This window comes from Saccostrea cucullata, unplaced genomic scaffold (assembly GCF_032062105.1).
Source record: "Saccostrea cucullata isolate Sc308-1 unplaced genomic scaffold, CSIRO_AGI_Scuc_v1 ctg37, whole genome shotgun sequence".
Lineage (NCBI taxonomy): Eukaryota > Metazoa > Mollusca > Bivalvia > Ostreida > Ostreidae > Saccostrea > Saccostrea cuccullata.
In genome coordinates this window covers 355055-375540 of record NW_026938868.1, presented here as the reverse complement: position 1 = coordinate 375540, position 20486 = coordinate 355055, and the positions used below count along the sequence as shown (strand labels likewise).

The window sequence follows — 20486 nt, the reverse complement described above, 5'->3', positions numbered from 1 at the left end:
ATGTCTCTGTAACATGTCTTTTGTATGAAAAAATATGAAGATTACAAACGTATTCCAGCTCAAACGTCAATTAAACGAAACAAATTTTGGAGCAGAGCAAACACGGTCATCTAAACCACCAGAGATGGGATTAGGTGTCATGGAGGAGTGAGCATTCCCTACCGACCGTCACACCCCCCGTCTACTCCTTGTCATGATCATGCAGGAAATAACAGCAAAATCCGTCGACAATTCAGTGTGTCAATGATTATCTAACAATTGCTATGAAGAACGTCAGTCAGCATTTGATTTAATGTTAAATTGTATTTACTTACAAGATCATTGTATCGACCATAAAAATTAAGAAATGATGACTTTAAACTAGAATGCTGATATTCTTGTTTCTTCATTTTGTGTGTCAATATCTTACCTCGTTAATTTTAAAAATTGTTCATACGTAGGGCATGCTCTTGCGTATCGAATTAACTGTGAGATATAAACCCTATGCAGGTGATGAGGTTGTATTGCTTCATAAGTAAGGGAAGCTGACGATTGAAAAGTTATCATATAGCATGTAGATAGCATGGAGAAATCTCATATTTTTGAGAAATTATTAAAGTCTCTCTATAATTTTTTCATTGTCGATTGACAACATGTTAATCATTAATTTGTTGTTAGGTTCACTGAAAAAAAGGAAACACCTCAACTCCTAAACTCTAACTGGTCGGGGGAGTGGGGAGAGTAATAGCACTTCTGGTCAGAGACAGATTATATATTTTTTGCCCATCGAGGACAGATCAATTAACATTTTCTAACATTTTGGAGGACAATTTATTTCTAAAATCTACCAGCCCACTCTCCATCAGAAGCAAATGGTCATCCTCTTACAGATCATTGTTATAACATATGAATGAAAAATATATCGATAAAACAATTTTAAACTAGAGGTACTGTGAGCAATGAGCTCACTAAATGATACCCCCCGCTTCCCATATGTGTATAAATGGCAGTGTCCATGTTTTGCTATGGGAAACCCAAAATATGTGTCGGATCAAAAAGTAAAATAGGAGGTGCACAATGGCAATATGTAATAAAGATTCTGTGAAAGTTTCATCAAATTTCATTCAGTGGTATAAGAGGAGTTGCGGATAAGAGATGGGTACCCAAAAGCGTAACAGACGGACGGACGCGGTGCGTCGATTTACCCAAAAGGACCCAAAAGGACCCAAAAGAACCCAAAAGGACCCAAAAGGAACCCAAAAGGACCCAAAAGGAACCCAAAAGGACCCAAAAGGAAATTAAGAACGACCCAAAAGGACTTGAAATAAAGAGAATGAATGGATATATAATGAATACTTTCATATTTTATTAAAACTAAAACTAGTTTTTTGAGGGTAAAGTGCGTGTTTGGGTTGGGGTGGGAGGTCCCCCCCATCCCCCACCCCCACCCATCCCCGATACCATATGCCTAGAACATGTCATTAAATAAACTTATTTCTTTATTTATTAAATATCATATAATAAGATATAATAAAACAGAAGGGGAAATAGAATAATACAGTGCACTTTGTTAAATTCAGCTAAAAGAAATCAAAGCATATCTGACCAGATTTAATGTTTGATGTGTTATAAAAGTCGTATGTTATTTCTTTAAGAAAAGTTGCAACAATATAAATGTATACATGTTTTTGCCAATTTTAAATTAAATTTATAATGTAATATTCATAAGTTAATTCAAATTATTAATGTTCAATGTATTATAATATATTAATTTGAGTCCTTTTGATTTCCTTTTGGGTCCTTTTGGGTTCCTTTTGGGTCCTTTTGGGTCCTTTTGGGTTCCTTTTGGGTCCTTTTGGGTCCTTTTGGGTCCTTTTGGGTAAATCGACGCACCCGACGGACGTACAGACGGACGGACGGACGGACGGAATTAACGATTACTATATACCCTCCTGCTTTTCAAGCGGGGGGTATAATAAACTCGTATGGGCAAAAAGACGTTTACAGTGCCCATATGGTTTCGGTGTTTAGTGTTTTTGAATATATTTCCGGTCATTACCAGAAGGCCGTCAAAAATGGCGGCGGCTGCACGATTGTTACGAAAATTGGCTCCTGTGGTTAGGACAAACCACTGGCAATCACTTCTTTGTAAAACTGCCACACCAGCTTGGTAGGTTAATGATTTTTAAAAAAAAAAATCTTTAAACTTTGCTCTTATATGTTGATTTTAGAAATGATCGATGTCCTTGACAGCCAAAATATTATGATATTCCGAATTTTCTCTGAGCTTATATGTTACGAAACCAAAAATGAAAAATATAATTTAGACATGACGCTTCCTGACACTTGCTGGGCTCGCTATTAGTTCCTTTGGAAAAAGTGAGACTGAGATAAAAAATATGCTCGTCTAAGTTTCCAAGGCCAGGTCTTGTACAACACTAATTTAAGCTAACTGACAAGCTCATGTTGTTTATAATGTAGCTTTATTCATCCACTCAAAGTAGCTTGATTTAGCCATTTTTAAACACTTTTTCAGAGTTCGGATCTTTAATAATGGTTGTATTTGATGACAAATTGATACCATGGATTTTTGATTTGTTGATAATGCGACAGTTAGGGCTAGTAAAGATAACTTTTCAGTTCACTGTTTTGAGACCCGTCTCTCTAAACCACACCTGACATATGGTGCGTCTAGACTTTGACATCACATGACGTACGTAAATTACCAAACAGAAGCCTGAACAGTGCTGATTTTTATGAAGAACATAATCATTTATTTGCTAATTATCTGCAATAAATCCAGAGCAATAACATAGCTTGATCAAGCGATGCATTGTGGGTCCAGAGTTACTGCAGAAAAAAAATCAATTGATCAATTGAAAAAAATAGAATTTAGTTTCTAAAAAGTGTACAAAACTCACTTGTCCTGGAAAAAGTCCCAGTTTTGATCAGACATATATATCATTTAAAGCCAGGTCCGGTTTGCTGGGTCTGCGAGATGGGACCCATTACAAGATCCGGAATGGATAGAGAGACTTAATCAGCCAGTCTTATATCCAGACCCTGAAATGTCCAACTGGCATCCACCAGAACGTGAGTATTTGTGATTATGTCTAAAATACATTGTTGGAAAAAAATAAAATAAACCACAATATTTCCAATATTGTCATGAACCAACAGAACCATGAATACTTCAAATGGACCAGCCAAAACTTCTTGGGTTCTCTCCCAAGTCAGATAGGCAATTAAAAAAAAATAGAATTTCAGAAATAAGTACTGTATACAGGGTTATTTTCGCCCCGTTTATTTTTCGCCCTTTCTCACTTGCAAACAATTTTGCCCCGTTTTAAATTCGCTCACTCACAGTATTATTTTTAAAAAATATACTGTATTATTTCATTTCGCCCCGTTTTAAATTCGCCCAAATGAGGGTAGGGCGAAAGGGGCGAAAATAAAACGGGGGCGAAAATTTCCCTGTATACAGTACATTTATAAAAGTAAATAACTTCATAAAAATATAATTACTAAAAATGTTTCTGATCATCTGATGACAAATGTCAAATCTGATTTAATAAAGCAATACAAATATTTGTTGCACAAACAATTTGATTTGAAATAGAATGATATAATATATATACGGGAACAATATGAAAATAAGAATTTTATCGAAATGAAATAGATGATTTATACTTGATTTTTTTTATCAATTGTTATTGTATAAACCTAAATTATTATATATACACATCTCCTCTCTGCAATTTTGTTTTAATGATAATTCTTGAAGTATACTGTATAATTTATATAATCTTATAATTGTCTCATAATAACAGGGAATGTGGATGACATTGATTTGTCAGTCTCGAACTTCATATTAAACTTTGGACCTCAGCACCCTGCAGCTCACGGAGTACTGCGGTTGATAGTTACACTACAGAATGAGGTAATTGCATGTAATTTATGTTTTACTACTACATGTATAACAAATAAATCTATTTACTGTAAATGTTGATTTGACCAAAATGAAATGCTATTTTTGTTTTAGACTGTTGTCAGATGTGATCCACACATAGGATTGCTACACAGAGCTACAGAGAAATTGATTGAGTATAAGACGTACACTCAGGTAAAGATACTAGCAGGGGAAAAAAAGTCATTCCAATAATAACTACAGTATCATCCTGAAAGTGGAGAAAAATATATCATCTGGATGATAAAATTTGATCAAATGGACCAAGTGGCATGCTATTTACTGTAAATGATCAAAATTCAAATGCATCGTCAATCAGATGTTAAAAGGAAAACTAAACAGATGGAATTTTAAACCCCCTCACAGCACTTGTTTATGCTGCTAATTAAAAATACATTTAGAGGGTCATAAGTAGTTTGTTTTTAAGTTGTAAGCTGTATTTAAAGTGTTTGATTTTCCTACTATTTGCTTAACAAACAGGAAAAAGAATCAATTTATTCATTGCACAATATATATCTGTTAATGTTATATGTATCTTTATTATATGGCTTAAATATACAAGGTCATATACTTTTCTGACAAAGCTGTTGGTGCAATCATTACAATTGTGTGGTTGATGACAAGATCATTATTTTGAGGAAATCCTATTCCTTTTTATTTCAGGCACTACCATATTTCGACAGATTAGACTATGTATCTATGATGTGTAATGAACAAGCTTATTCTCTAGCAGTTGAAAAATTACTCAACATAGATGTGCCAATAAGAGCCAAATATATCCGAAGTAAGAAGTGAAACACAGCCAAATATATATACTGTATATTGTCATTTGAATTGTTAGTCTATATAGCACGAAGAAATTAATTGTGAAAAATACAGATAATTTTTGACAAAGAATCCCAGCAGGATTTTGATTCCTTCTGTTTGTTTCCAGCCATGTTTGGGGAGATCACAAGGATACTGAATCACTTGATGTCAATAGGAACACATGCTCTGGATGTTGGAGCCATGTCACCTTTCTTCTGGCTCTTTGAGGAGAGAGAAAAAGTGAGCTACATAAAAAAATTATCTGTCATCTATCTTCGGACAAAGAAATTGATGTTCCTTTTTTTTTGAAAACTTTTATACTTTGCTGTATTTTCAAATCTTCATTGATTTTTCTCTATTTCTATTTTGTTGAGGTTTGAAATTAAAAACAAAATAGAAACAGTATTCTGGCATATACTAGAATAACAACTTTTCGAAAAAATGGTATTTACCCATTTTTATCATTTTTCCAAGGTACATTTAATTCCCAAATTTGAATTTGGTAACATTTACAATGTTTTCTTCCCTTTCTTGCAGTTGATGGAGTTTTATGAGCGAGCATCTGGAGCCAGAATGCATGCTGCATATGTAAGACCTGGAGGAGTGGCTCTGGTAAACATTTACTTCAATCTGAAATACATTTAATTATTCTGAAAGTAAAAAAAAACAGGCAGTTATCAAATAGTGCATGTAGAATAAATAAAGACCATTCGATTTTGCAGGACCTTCCAATTGGATTGATGGATGACATTTATGACTTTCTCACAAAATTCAATCTACGTTTGGAGGAGTTGGAAAATGTATTAACGGAAAACAGGATCTGGATGAGTCGAACCATGGATGTTGGAGTGATCAGTGCTAAAGATGCATTGGATTACGGCTTCAGGTTAAGAGTTGATTCCATAATTATATCCCCCGCAAACGAAGTTTGGGGGGGTATATAGGAATCACCTTGTCCGTCTGTCTGTCCGTCCGTCTGTCTAGTTGTCCGTCTATCTGTGCAAACGTGTCCGGTCCATATCTTTCTTACGGAGGGACATTAGAATCTACTACTCCACACAAAGATTGCCCATGACCTAAGGGTGTGTCATGACTTTGACCCAAGGTCATTTGGGGAAGTTCAAGGTCACTGGAAGAAAAAGTTCATAATTCATGTCAGATACATATCTTAAGAGGACATAAAGTTAGTACGTTCTCATTTCTTTCACAGATTGCCCATGACCCACGGGTGTGTCATGACCTTGACCCAAGGTCACTTGAGGAAGTTCAAGGTCACTGGAAGAAAAAGTTCATAATTCGTGTCCGGTCCATATCTTTCTTATGGAAAAACTTGGTAGGTTCTCATTTCATGCAAAGATTGCCCATGACCTAAGGGTGTGTCATGTACATGACCCAAGGTCATTTGGGAAGTTCAAGGTCACTGGAAGAAAATTTTCATAATTTGTGTCCGGTCCATATCTTTCTTATGGATAAATTTGGTAGGTTCTCAATTCACACAAAGATTGCCCTTGACCCAAGGGTGTGTCATGACCTTGACCCAAGTTCATTTGGGGAAGTTCAAAGTCACTGGAAGAAAAATTTCACAATTCATGTGTGATACATGTCTTTATTGTGGAAAACCTTACTTCTGAAAAAACCCAGCGGGGTGGGGGGGGGGGGGGGGGGGGGGGTATTTTGTTCCGTTTGGACAGTTCTAGTTTAATTTTTATTTAAAGCAGTTTTATAGTCGATGAGACATATGCAGGGAATTGTGTTACTTGTAATTCATGAGATAAATACATTGTGTTTTGTTTCCAGTGGTGTCATGCTCCGAGGCTCTGGAATTCTCTGGGATCTGAGGAAGACCCAGCCGTACGATGCATATGACAAAGTTGAGTTTGATGTACCTATTGGTATACATGGTGACTGTTATGACAGGTAAGGCCATATAAAATTGAAATCTTGGTTCTCAGGCCCGCGCGCATCCGTTTTGAGGTAGCCGCATTGCCGATTTTATTGTATTTTTGATAAAATAAAAAGTTGGTGTTGCGGAGACCAATCCGGGAAAAAAAATTCCGACCTCATTTGTTTCGTAGTTTAGTATTCAAATATCACTTCCGGTAGCCATTTACAATGAGATTTTGGCTACTTCGTTTGAAAATACATTCGAGGACATTACCTACGATGTTTACACGCTGTTAAGCAATGGATAAAGCAGAAATTTTGACCAGAAATGGAAAGTATATCTTTGATTAAAAAAATTATCTTTATGTTAAAGAAAATTCGGAAATTAAAATTAAAAAAAATACCTCCCTCATCTACTTTATTGCCAATAAAATGAAAAATAAAATGCCGCCCTCCCGCATCTGTTTTGGAGAAAATTGGCCTGAGAACCAAGGAATTAAATTTAGATAGCCTAAGAGAATTAGTGACATCAATGCTTAGAGGTTGGGGGGGGGGGTATTGGATGTACTGGTTAATGCATCTGCTTTGTCAGTCAACTAAATAAACCTTTATTAAAATTTCATAAAAATGAAAGCTGGTTTTCATTATATCTCATTTTATAAAAAGTTTATGATTTTGAAGGTAACAGTCGAAATTGACATCCAGAGAGAAAAACAGTGGTCAAATATTACATCAGCAGAGGTTGAAAAAAAAATTTTCTTGGAATTAACTGTTAATGTCAAAAACGTATACTTTTTTTTTTAAAACCAAATGTCTTATTGATATGATGTTAAAATTTAGTTATTTCTGAACTCGCAACAAATGCAATTGCATTATTTTTTATTTGACATTTACAATTGATGTATGGATGTAGATTATTTAACCAGATACAAGTACAAAAATAGCTAATGCTTTGTTTACAGTCATATGTACAGTTTGTAACGCAGGATTATACCATTGAAGACACAAGCTTTTTTTATCCCCTGTATGTATTCCTTTAGATACCTGATTCGTATGGAGGAGATGCGACAAAGCATGAGGATCATTCATCAGTGTATGAACGACATGCCAGAGGGAGAGGTCAGGACAGATGACAACAAAGTGGTGCCACCTAAACGGGCAGAAATGAAGGTGAGAGCCAGTAGCAAGTTACTGAAGGATTTTTGATGAGTTTGCATAACATGCTTTATGTTTAGCTTATATTTTACAGACTTTCTGTTTTTAAAAGAAGAAAAAATAGCTTTTCTATTTTTTTTATTTTACTTGACACAGGAGAGTATGGAAGCCTTGATCCACCACTTTAAGCTGTATACTGAGGGCTATAATGTCCCCCCAGGTACCACCTACACAGCTGTTGAGGCACCAAAGGTAACAATGTTAATCACAGAAATATAACCGCCTAGCAGTAAGGACTATTATAAAGAGAGGTACAACTTGACATTTGCTTTATGTAAAGGATTGTTTTTACCCTTCCATTTTGTTTACTTGTGATACATGTACATGTATATCTTATAACAGGGTGAATTTGGTGTTTACCTGGTCTCAGATGGAACCAACAAACCATACAGGTGTAAAATCAAGGCCCCTGGATTTGCTCATTTGGTAATTGTATTACTCTGGTCTTAATTTTATACATATATGTAAAACTATTTATACTGTAAAAAAAGAATTGACCAGTAAATGGTGAATTGATAAACAGTTATCTCTTGTTCCTTCTAATGTAAACATTTTACATTTAGCCACGTTTTCTTTTCAGCACCTCTCGCTGAAAGAAACTTATGCTAATTCAACTCCAACACTAAATTCAAGAACATATATACATGTATTATTTTTATAATAACCTTAAGAAATTTATTAAATAAAATCTAAGATTACTTGTTCAAAAATCAATATTTCTGCCAAGTATTGTAGACGCTGACAATATAATTCATTTACAGTAATTAATCATTACTTGAAACATTCCAGTTGTTCTTTGTTTGACATTAATCAGTCATATATACATGTTTAACAGTAGTTGTGAAAGAATTTACTTACTTTTTTTCATAAAAAGAAATGCAAGTTAATAGGAAAGAGTAAACATAGTGAAATATTTAAACATTTACTCTTTGCAGGCTGCTTTGGACCACATGGCAAAAAATCACTTGATTGCAGATCTTGTGGCTATCATTGGTAAGTTATTGATATTTATCTAATGCATGTCTCCAACAATATGAAGGAAATGTTCATTGATTGTCAAAGTATTGAAACAGCAGATGGAGGTCATAATTTACAAAGATATCTCTCTCCCCAATCATTACATTTATAAATAGTTATTCATCAGATGACATTTTCCTCTGTACTTACTTTGATTCTTTATTTAACAGGGACACTGGACATTGTGTTTGGGGAGGTGGACAGATAGAGGAATGATTTAACACTGTGTACACCTAATTTATTGTGTAACAAGACACTCTTATGTTTATAACACTAAACTACTAAATACAGTGACAGATTTATTGCTGTTGTGCAGATAATTTGGAAAACTTATTAAGTTTAAATAAAATTGTTTTTAAAATTTTTGTGTATGTTTTGAGGAAAAAGAAATGCTTTTTGGAAAGATTATTGTAATTACACTCTCCATGGATTTGAAGATTATTGTTGAACTGTGCATTTCATAGACTCCACGCCATATGAATAGCTTTATTATATACCTAATGTGTATCACTCAATTTTATTGTTGATTTTACACAATTACGTGAAGTTGTGATCCGACTTTCCAGATCACCACATTGTGGTTTTCTGAATCCATATCACCACTCTCTGAAACTGATGACGTAGTATGCAGAAATATGACATTATTTTTCTTGGACGTTAAAAAGTCCCTTGCTATTATGCTTTGTTTTATGGATAAATATTAAACAATTCATCTTTATACCCACCGCAAACGAAGTTTGGGGGGTATATAGGAATCACCTTGTCCGTCTGTCTGTGCAATCGTGTCCGGTCCATATCTTTCTTACAGAGGGACATTAGAATCTACTACTCCACACTAAGATTGCTCATGACCTAAGGGTGTGTCATGACCTTGACCCAAGGTCATTTGGGGAAGTTCAAGGTCACTGGAATAAAAATTTCATAATTCGTGTCCGGTCCATATCTTTCTTATGGATAAACTTGGTGAGTTCTCATTTCACACAAGGATTGCCCATGACCCAAGGGTGTGTCATGACCTTGACCCAAGGTCATTTGGGAAAGTTCAAGGTCACTGGAAGAAAATTTTCATAATTCCTGTCCGGTCCATATCTTTCTTATGGATAAACTTGGTAGGTTTTTATTTCACACAAAGATTGCCCATGACCCAAGGGTGTGCCATGACCTTGACCCAAGGTCATTTGGGGAAGTTCAAGGTCACTGGAAGAAAAATATCATAATTCGTGTCCGGTCCATATCTTTCTTCTGGATAAACTTGGTAGGTTCTCATTTCACACAAAGATTGCCCATGACCCAAGGTTATTTGGAGAAGTTCAAGGTCACTGGTAGAAAAATTTCAGAATTCGTGTCCGGTCCATATCTTTCTTATGGATAAACTTGGTAGGTTCTCATTTCACACAAAGATTGCCCATGACCCAAGGGTATGTCATGACCTTGACCCAAGGTCATTTGGGGAAGTTCAAGGTCACTGGAATAAAAATTTCATAATTCAAGTCCGGTCCATATCTTTCTTATGGATAAACTTGGTAGGTTCTCATTTCACTGAAAGATTGCCCATGACCCAAGGGTGTGTCATGACCTTGACCCAAGGTTATTTGGGGAAGTTCAAGGTCACTGGAATAAAAATTTCATAATTCGTGTTTGATAATATCTTTATTATGGAAAAACTTACTTCTGAAAAACCCAGCGGGTGGTATTTTGTCCCGTTTGGACAGTTCTAGTTTAAGTTTATTTTGCTATATTTAGCTAGTTATAAGGGCGTATACAATAAATTTATCACTATAATAGTAATGAAAACAAAAATCATCAACCAATCATGATTACTCTAAGGTACATAATTCTACTATTTGCTGCCTGTTGCAAAGTTTCAAATCAAAGTGCTACTTTTCATTTTTACTATATTTACAGACCAGTAGAGCTACAGTCTCATCAGAGACTTCTGGTTCTTTAAAAACAACATCGTAGAAAGTTGCATGTGTAGAGAATATTCTTACACGTATATCATGAACAGATACTCCATTGTTGCATTTTTAACACGAAAAAAATGCAACCATTAGTTTTATTTTTATGAAAGTACATGTATAACATAATATAAATTGGAACATTAGGCCTTTTTTAAAGACAACAAAATTATTTATTTTTTGATTAATTTATACTGCTCAGTGACGAAAATGTATTAGTTATACAAAAAATTCATATACACCAAAACAATAAATATTCAGTATATCATTCCATGTTTTAAAGCATAAATTGAAAATATTGATGTCTTCTTTTAACATTGCAGATATAAATATTTCATTTACTTCAACTTAGGGGGGCCAGAACTAATGATATTTGTTCATACCTTTTTTTCAAATGTGCACGTAATTGAAATTTTATACTGAAAGTGATATGGCAAGTACCATTACATGATTTCGATTGAAAGAAATGAATTTTTCGTTGGCGACTAAAGTTATGATATTCTTATCATTGCAAAATGTAAAAGTTCAAATTAATTTCTCACACAGAGAATGTAATTTAAAAAGACCGACAACTCCAAAAAAAAAAGGAATTCAAAAAGGTCAGACATATTCAGAATTCAAAATAAATGCCTTCATCAATAGAAACACGCAGAATGAAAACCATATCTCTTTGAGTGATACCTGGTATTAAATGGTCTGTAATTTAATATATTTTTGATGAAAAAGAATTTAAAAATGACTTTCAGAGAAAAATAAATCATTTAGAAACTTAAATTGAGAATTCGTGAATATCGCAAAACTAATTTCGTTCATCAAAGAGATCTAGAATTACCATACGAGACAAATTTCTGACCAATACTAGTAGGTGAAAATGTTATAAGACCACACCTTTGTATCACGTGAAACAACATTTAATTTTATTTTATTATTTGGATTTCATACTGAAGTGCTTTGAAACTTATTTCCATTCCTACAAGGATCTGAATTTTACACATTTAAATTTTAAGATCATGATCTAGTACATGATTATATAAAAATACCTTTAGAATTCTCAAATTCGTTGAATGATGCTACATTCGAATAGTTACTAACTGTGCTCTTTTTAATAGCCATTTTTTTTTTTGGTAATCCTATGAAGCAGAATTTACAATTAAATAATTCTACAAGAGAAGAAGACTTTGGGCTGAACTCATGTTCAGATATTTATCCACGATTGACCAAATAACAATATAACTTCCTTTTAGATGTCGACTCGAAACAGCAAGTCTGTCAGCATTTCGTAAATTCTGTTATAATGTTTGTTATAATATTACCTATGACGGGTACCATTTTGGCTGACGTAACAACTTATGCCTCTGTTTTATACTAAAATCGACCTGAGAATTTATTCTGTCTACCAGATCAATACACTGAGCTCACTGCGAGTAAAAAAGGGTCGACGGGGGATGATTTGTCCTTCTTGGCAACTGATCCCATCTCTGGAATTTCAGGAGGTCTTTGTTTTTTGTCCTGTTTACAGATTTCTATTGTTTTCGAGATCGATCTCCGTTCGTTTTCTTCACCTTTTTCAAAACTGATCATAATCATAACACCTTAAAACCACGCAGTTATTCCTTAACTAAAATTATAATTAAAGAACGAAATGTAGGTCTTTGTTAATGTATATGAAAGCTTAACCATCCCAAAATTCTGTATACGTTTTATCAAGGCTAGGGTAGGATAAACAAGGAACTGTCTGACACATTTTTAAATAAACTCTAAAGTTTAAATATCAGTTTTTTAAATGCACCTCTCATTACTAATGCATTGATATATTTTTTACTTTTAATATTTGTTTACATAAAGTATCGGGGCTGTGTGGTATGAATAAGGATCATTTAAAAATGCAAACATCAAAATATTGAACCTTTTCTCAATAAAGTCGAAGTTTGCTAAAACTCCTGATGACTAGCAGCTAAATGCAAATTTTTAAAGTAATGCAGACTTCCTTTGACTGTCGGAATGCTCAGAACACCACCCGCGTTGAGTTTGTTCACTGTCAATGCAACATTTGTGAAATATAAAATACTAAAGTAAAAATAAAACCCAGTTTGCTGAACAATGTGTTTGTATTTCGCCAGAGTATATAGAGACAAACTGACTGATAATTTGAAGTACAAATCACACAAAAGGAAAGACAAATTTAATACCGTATAAGCTCAAATTATTGAAGATACATGTATCATTAATTATTTGAGATATCATCGACGCTTTCATCAATTGATTTTATGAAAGCATTTATTGCTTTGACGAATACACCAAATCATTTGTTGAGTTCATAATGTGATGGATTTATCAAACTTTGGAAAAAAATGTTTTGTTGCTCTCGTCTCTTTAATTCAATCGAAGATATCTTTAATAAATAACGGTATCATAAATTCAATCAATGCCCATTTCGTTTAGAATTTAAAAAAAAAATCATTTGAAGAGATCTTCCAATGTTGAACGCATAAGTTGACTTTATGATATTTTCAAATAATTAAAGATATCCTCATTTATTGGAGACTAATTCTAATTATACGTTCGGTACTGGACACCTCGTCGAAAGCGAAAGCAATGATGGAAAATTAAAATTCCGTGTGCCAATACAAGTATCAATAAATATTTTTTGATAGGTTAAAATGTATTGGGTCATGAGATTTAGAGATCTGGGTTATGTTCTACGAATGCGGATTATTAGTATTTAAAAATGCAATCAATTAAGCACCAAAATCTAAAATATTTAAATCTTCGATCAATTACAACATATTTTTTTTTCCCGCGATAATGCAGATATTCATTCCCCGTGGAATGTAATGATTTTATTCCTACCCTGTATGCTTTTCCTCGGTAACGTTAAATTGTATGGAGAGATTGTCTGTATCAGGACAACTTCCTAATGGCACCAATCGATCTCCCTATCAGGTTTCTAGGCTGACTTAAAAACTAAGCTTTGTGCACCTCATCATGATATTGGAGAAATTTATAATTGCTTTTCAATAACTATGAAAACGAATTTAAAATTCAATAGATTTTCTGTCCATTTTTCTTTGACATCATGTTAAAAGAATAATTTAATAATGAGCAGAGATTGTTCAATCCAGAATTTTATTTTTTTTTTGTTCAACATTCAATAAAGGATCATTTTTCATGTTTAAAAATCCATTTAAATTCAATGACATGCAAGTAAAAGTGAAATAAAGAAATCCCGAACAATAGACGTACAACAAAAAGAACGATCGTCGATTACATACACGATATACCATAGAAAACATTGAAGTGCTTCAATGCATGCAGCGAACTGGACATTTCACACAATGCAATAAAAGGAGCATACAGGAATTTGTTCGTACTGGTTAGATATAGAAATTAAGTAAGATTGTGCACACGTTGACGTTTCATGATGTTGGTTTTCAATGAATTTCTATGGAAATAAAGGAACGGCGATTTGTGATGAATGGGTTGAAGATTTTGATTATTCTAGTCCTCCACGTGGTGCTAATAAGTAAGTATTTTTGTTAACATCGTTCATGTATTTAGGCTTCACTCTAACAACATGTGTCAAATTCATTATCATTAGAAGTTAGAAAGAACCGATCTTCTCTATCTTTGATTTACTCCATCTCACTGTAAATTAATTGGTGAAAGACATGCATCAATCTGGAATTTTATCTTTCGGGTTGTTTTTAATGTAAATAAATGCCTGTGATAAGCTCATATATCCTATAAGTAAAGGTTTGTTGTACTACACTTAGATTCTTTTTTTTTTTTTAACCCACTAAAATACACAACAAAATATGAATAACTTACCATCAAAATGCATTCAGATTATTAATATTTACTGTATTAGACTATAGATAGAATTTTTAATAAATAACTATACGGTAATATAACACGATTTTGAATAAATGACTTATATATTGCAACGTACAGCAATGAGCTCAAATTGATACCCTCTACTCCCATATGAAAGGAAAAGTGCATTTATATCTGTAAGAGATTCTAAAAGATTCATTTAATTTCATTCAGGCGATTAGGGGGAATCGCATCAACAAAACGGGTACCCCTTTATCATGATAATGGTAAACGCCATACCTTGCAATGGAAAGCTAGAAGAATGTGTTTAAGGACAATAAGTAAAAATTAAGAATCGGAAATTACGTTAATTTTTTTATTCAAAGTTTTAAAGAGAATCAGATAAGAAATGGGTACACCCTATAATGAAGCATAGCAAAGTCAATAATCTGTACGATAAAAAAGTATTTAAAAATGCATAACGGCACGTATTATGTACAAAAGATTCTATGAAAAGGTGATTAAATGTTATCAAGTGTTAGGAGGAGTCGAGATAAGATCGAGATGTACCAAAATATACCATACAGACAGATGGACTTGCAGATGGAGAAACCCGCCCCATCTCTATACGCCGTAGGTCTTTCCAGAGGAGGGGGGGGTAGGATAAATGATAGCTGGCTTTTTAATTCGACCATATTCTAATTAAGTGAATTCTATCATTCGTTCAGATTTTTGTTGTATTACACTCGGATTCTAAATGAATATCTGTTGATAATATATTTAGATTTTAAATGAATAATTGTTGTTATATACTTTGCAATAGAAAAGCGCAAATACATGTAACCGTCCCATCAAAACGATAAACTGAAGGTGCACGATTGCATTGAGTTATAAAGGTTCTGTGAAAAGATTAAAATTTATCTAGTACATGTAGTAGGAAACGAGAAGTTGCGAATATCTGTTTCGCTATTGGAAACCCAAATATTCCATTTACTCAGTAGTTAAAACGTGAAATAAACCCGTACGACAGCTTTGGTGAGCGTTGAATTTTCACAAATGCATATCAAACTTCAAAGGTCTTGGTCAAAAGTGAAAATTGTTGGTACTTAAAGGAAGGTCTTGTCGTAAGGAATGCACCTATGAAATATGGAAGCCCTTGTTTTAACTGCTCAAAAGTTATGGCCAAGGTTAAAGTCTTTACAAAGTGGGTGAAAAACCAAAGATCAAAGTAAAAAATATTTATATCCACTGATAGGTCTTGTCACAATGAATATTCAGTACACATTTATAGTATGAAAGCCTTAGGTCCCACTGTTCAAAAGTTAAGCCCTATAGATTAAAGTGTATGTTTTTTTTTTAAATTAAAGTGGGTCAAACTCCATGGTCAAGAGGTCAAATTTCATGGTACCCAAAGAAAGGTCTCGTCACAAGAAATGCACATGTGAAATGTGAAAGCCATTTTCCCACCCACTCAAATGTTATGAGAAAGGTTAAAGTTTTTGCAACAAACAGACAGATGACGGACAGACAGACACTAGACAAACGGGCGAACAGACTCAATTGAAACTTATAGTCACCGGTAGGTGACAAATAATCGTTGCAAAATCTTTTTTGAACCTTGACTGTTACTTTTGTTTGTATATGTACATGTATGTATCTCGTGTACCAGTAATTGTCTGGGTGTTCTTTGAATTTATTATGCCCTCGGATCGAAAGATCCTGGGGGTATATTGTTTTTGTCCTGTCTGTCTCTCTGTCAGTTTGTCTGTTTTTCTGTCTGTTGTCAACTTTAACCTAACCCATAACCATTGAGTGAGTGTGGATATGGTTTTCATATTTCACAGTTGTATTCCTTGTGACAAGACCTTCCTTTAGGTACCACCAACTTTGACCTCTTGGCTTTGGAGTTTGACCTACTTTTACAAAAAAAAAAAAAATAACACACTTTAAGCATGGCCATAACTTTTGATCAGTTTGAGCTAGGGCTTTCATACTCACATGTGTATTTATTGTGACAAGAAATTTCAGCTGGTATAATAATTTTTTACCTTGACTTAAGAGTTTGACCCATTTGTTAAAAACTTGAACCTTGGTTTTAAATTTTGAACAGTAAGAACTAGGGCGTTCATATTTCACAGGTGAATTCCTTGTAACAAAACTTACCTAGTGTTGGATACCAACACTTTTGTCCTTTTAACCGTGACCTTTGGAGTTTGACATGCATTTGAGAGAATTCAACCTTTGCCGTAAGCTGCCATACGGGGGCATCAGTTTACAAACACGTCTTGTTTATCATGATAATAATCACGCTATCTTGTTACAGAGATGAATCTTTAATTACAACAACAAGGAACCAAAAAAAAAAAATCTAAAATCAATAAAAAGAGTACAGTCATTAAATAAAGAAATCATCTAATAACATTTTTGTCCTTCAGTACGTTTTCTGGTATAACTGTTGCATATTTTAAATTTGATGTTTACAAGAATAAAACATGTTAACTATGATTCAAGCTATCCAACCTAAATCCTTTGTCTTACTTTCAGAAGATTGAATCATGTCATTTTGCGGATTACCAAATCATTTTAAAGTAAAGTTTATGACATAAGACTTATTTTTATAGTTTATATATAATAAAAAAAAAATCATTTGATTTCAAACATGAGTAATGACTAAAACACGTCAATTTAACAATAAAATGCTTTCTTTGTTTTGTTTACCGGGTTCCATAACCCGCGCCATGCTCTTGATTGTTTAAATTTTATATACTTGTATGTATTAGTAATCTATAAAATGAGTAAAAAATGAAGAAAAAAAATAAAATTAATAAGAGTATCGTACTATATGCAGCTCAACCGAATATAGCATTTATTAATAACATTAATAATAGTCTTGAAATACTTGATTTTTGTCACTTAAAATGTCTTCATCAGGTGGTTTTGAAATTGATCTAATCAATAGTTGAAATTGTGGGATAGGGTTATTTATCAGCAATGAAAGTGATATAAATAAAATAAAATATGGGCATATTATAAACGAACTTCAACACTATTCAAGCTCAAAAGTCTATTTAAACAATGCAAATCAGGAGCAGAGCAAATGCGGACGTTCAAAACATCAGAGATGGGATCAGGTGCTGTGGAAGAATACAACAATTATTGCCGAGATCAAAGAAATACCGCGGACATATTCTCCCATAAATCACGAACCTCATCAAACAATTATCAGATCAGAAACATGTAATAAACCTATGCATTTGAAATGAATATTTGAGTCTAGAATGAAATACTTTTTTTAGACCACACCGATGTGTTGTCTTTTGCAGCATGTCCTACGCATGCACAAATTCTAAATCTAGATAAAATATTGACAAACAAGTTGGTGAAACAAGGATATCATTAGTCTCGTTTAAAGTAATCCTTTTGTTTACAAGTTCTTTGGTTGATACAATGATCTTGTCAGCAAATACAATTAATCATTGAGTCAAATACTGACTGACGTTTTTTCATATTAATTGTTATTCCATTATTTACACACTGAATTGACGTCGGATTTCCCGATAATTTACGATCATGACGCGGAGCTTACGACGTGTGTGACCGGTCGGCAGATGTTCACTACTCCATGGTATCTGATCCCATCTTTGATGTTTCAGAGGTTCTTGTTTGCTCTGCTCCTATTTTGTATTGTTTTATGGACTTTTGAGATTGAATACTGTTCGTTATCTCATATCCTTGTATAAAGTAGATGAATGTCGTTTTTTAGCTCACCTGAGCCGAAGGCTCAAGTGAGCTTTTCTGATCACATTTTGTCCAGCGTCCGTCTGTCTGTCTGTCTGTCTGTCTGTAAACTTTTCACATTTTCGACTTCTTCTCAAGAACCGCTGGGCCAATTTCAACCAAACTTGCCACAAAGCATCCTTGGGTGAAGGGGATTCAAGTTTGTTCAAATGAAGGGCACGCCCTCATTCAAGGGGAGATAATTGGGAATTAATGAAAATTTGGTGATATGTTTTAAAAATCTTCTTCTCAAGAACCACTGTGCCAGGAATGATGAAACTTATGGGGAAACATCCTCAGGTAGTGTAGATTCAAGTTTGTTCAAATCATGACCCCCGGGGGTAGGGCGGGGCCAAAGTTTTACATAGAAATATATAGGAAAATTCTTTAAAAATCTTCTTTTCAAGAATAGCAAAGCCATAATTGATCATATTTATATGGAAGCATTCTCAGGTAGTGTAGATTCAAATTTGTTCAAATCATGACCCCGGGGGTAGGGCGGGGCCACAATGGCCGACCAAAATTTTACATAGAAATATATAGGGGTAAATGCAAAGCCATGATTATTTATATTATATGGAAGCATCCTCAGGTAGTGTAGATTCAAGTTTGTTTATATCATGACCCCCGGGGGGTAGGGCGGGGCCACAATGGCCGACCAGCAGTTCAAAGTTTTACATAGAAATATATAGGAAAATTCTTTAAAAATCTTCTTCTCAAGAGTAGCAAAGCCATGATTGATCATATTTATATGGAAGCATCCTCAGGTAGTGTAGATTCAAGTTTGTTCAAATCATGACCCCGGGGGTAGGGCGGGGCCACAATGGCCGACCAAAATTTAACATAGACATATATATATGAAAATTCTTTAAAAATCATCTTCTCAAGAATAGCAAAGCCATGATTGGTCATGGGACTACACTGGGATTTAAACTTTACAATAATGAACCAATTTCTACTTTTTCCTAGCCACAGTGCTCAGGTGAGCGATGTGGCCCATGGGCCTCTTGTTTTAGCTATGCTGGGCTGTTCCACTGACTACACAATTTAAACATATAGCAGTTAAATAGAAAACTGATTTTGGTACTGTTTATTCATGAAAATTAATCAATATATATTAAACGAACAAAGAATGACTGCACTTAAGCTATGAGAGTTGGATCTCGATGTTTTGCGCAAAATAAAATTCTAAAATTCATTCAATTTATGTTTTATAGGTATTAAACAACATCTTAAGAGCAGGTTTTGGTATATTATATAACATGAAAGTATTAAACAATGCCGAGCGACACTAACTTTTGAGACGGGGGTCTAATAGTTTTGTCTCATTACTATTGTTGCATACCAGTTTTCAACGACTTTGTTTACATCGAGCCGCAACTTGGCCATTTTTCTTATTTGAACAGAATGTGTAATTGAACTTAAACTTATACATATCCAAAGGACAATGTTGGCCAAGTTGCGGCTCATATCTAATTTAAAAAAAAATGTCCCCAAAAAAGGGTCGACATTGCTACTAAATTAACCGGTTACCGTGCATCAACGATTGATATTATAATCACCTTAATCACGTGACATTCTGCTATTCGATACGCTAACGCTTTCATTGAACATTTCATTGTGTTTAAGTTTCTGTTGTGACAGTGTCTATCGTACTTCCAACTTCAAACTATGGGATATTTTTGCGCAAATATTAACAGGGTTTGAAGATAATATGTCTCTTATTCAACTTTATGCTTTACATTAGGGGTATTTTGAAAGAATTCTGGTATTGACAGTGTCAGTAGTATAGGCTTATGTCGCCTCTGTATTATGGTTTGTAGAGCGAGACTCTACCCCATCCCTTAACATTAGAATCATTTAATAATTGTGCACCACAAAATCAACAAGACCTCTCTCTTCTCCATTTAAATTCGTAGTACGAAAAAATCATATGTGCTAATGTTTACATTCCACAACCATGCGGTTTAAATGAATCCGCCTATTTGCGGATACCTTAGATTCGAAAGTGGTCCCGTTCAAATTTCCGGAATTTAAGGCTTTTACACGTTCTTTTCAATGACATTTTC

At 34.0% G+C, this 20486-nt stretch overlaps 1 protein-coding gene across 1 annotated transcript; it reads left to right on the top strand.

The window, feature by feature from the left end:
• Positions 1-2047: 2047 nt before the first annotated feature.
• LOC134251613 (NADH-ubiquinone oxidoreductase 49 kDa subunit-like) lies at positions 2048-9230 on the top strand. The gene is made up of 14 exons (XM_062734019.1): positions 2048-2149; positions 2951-3072; positions 3810-3919; positions 4022-4102; positions 4610-4730; positions 4881-4993; positions 5291-5365; positions 5476-5639; positions 6551-6670; positions 7678-7807; positions 7949-8044; positions 8195-8278; positions 8788-8845; positions 9040-9230. The coding sequence occupies exons 1-14, from the start codon at positions 2055-2057 to the stop codon at positions 9075-9077; spliced, it is 1407 nt and encodes a 468-aa protein (XP_062590003.1). The 5' UTR covers positions 2048-2054; the 3' UTR covers positions 9078-9230.
• Positions 9231-20486: the final 11256 nt, after the last annotated feature.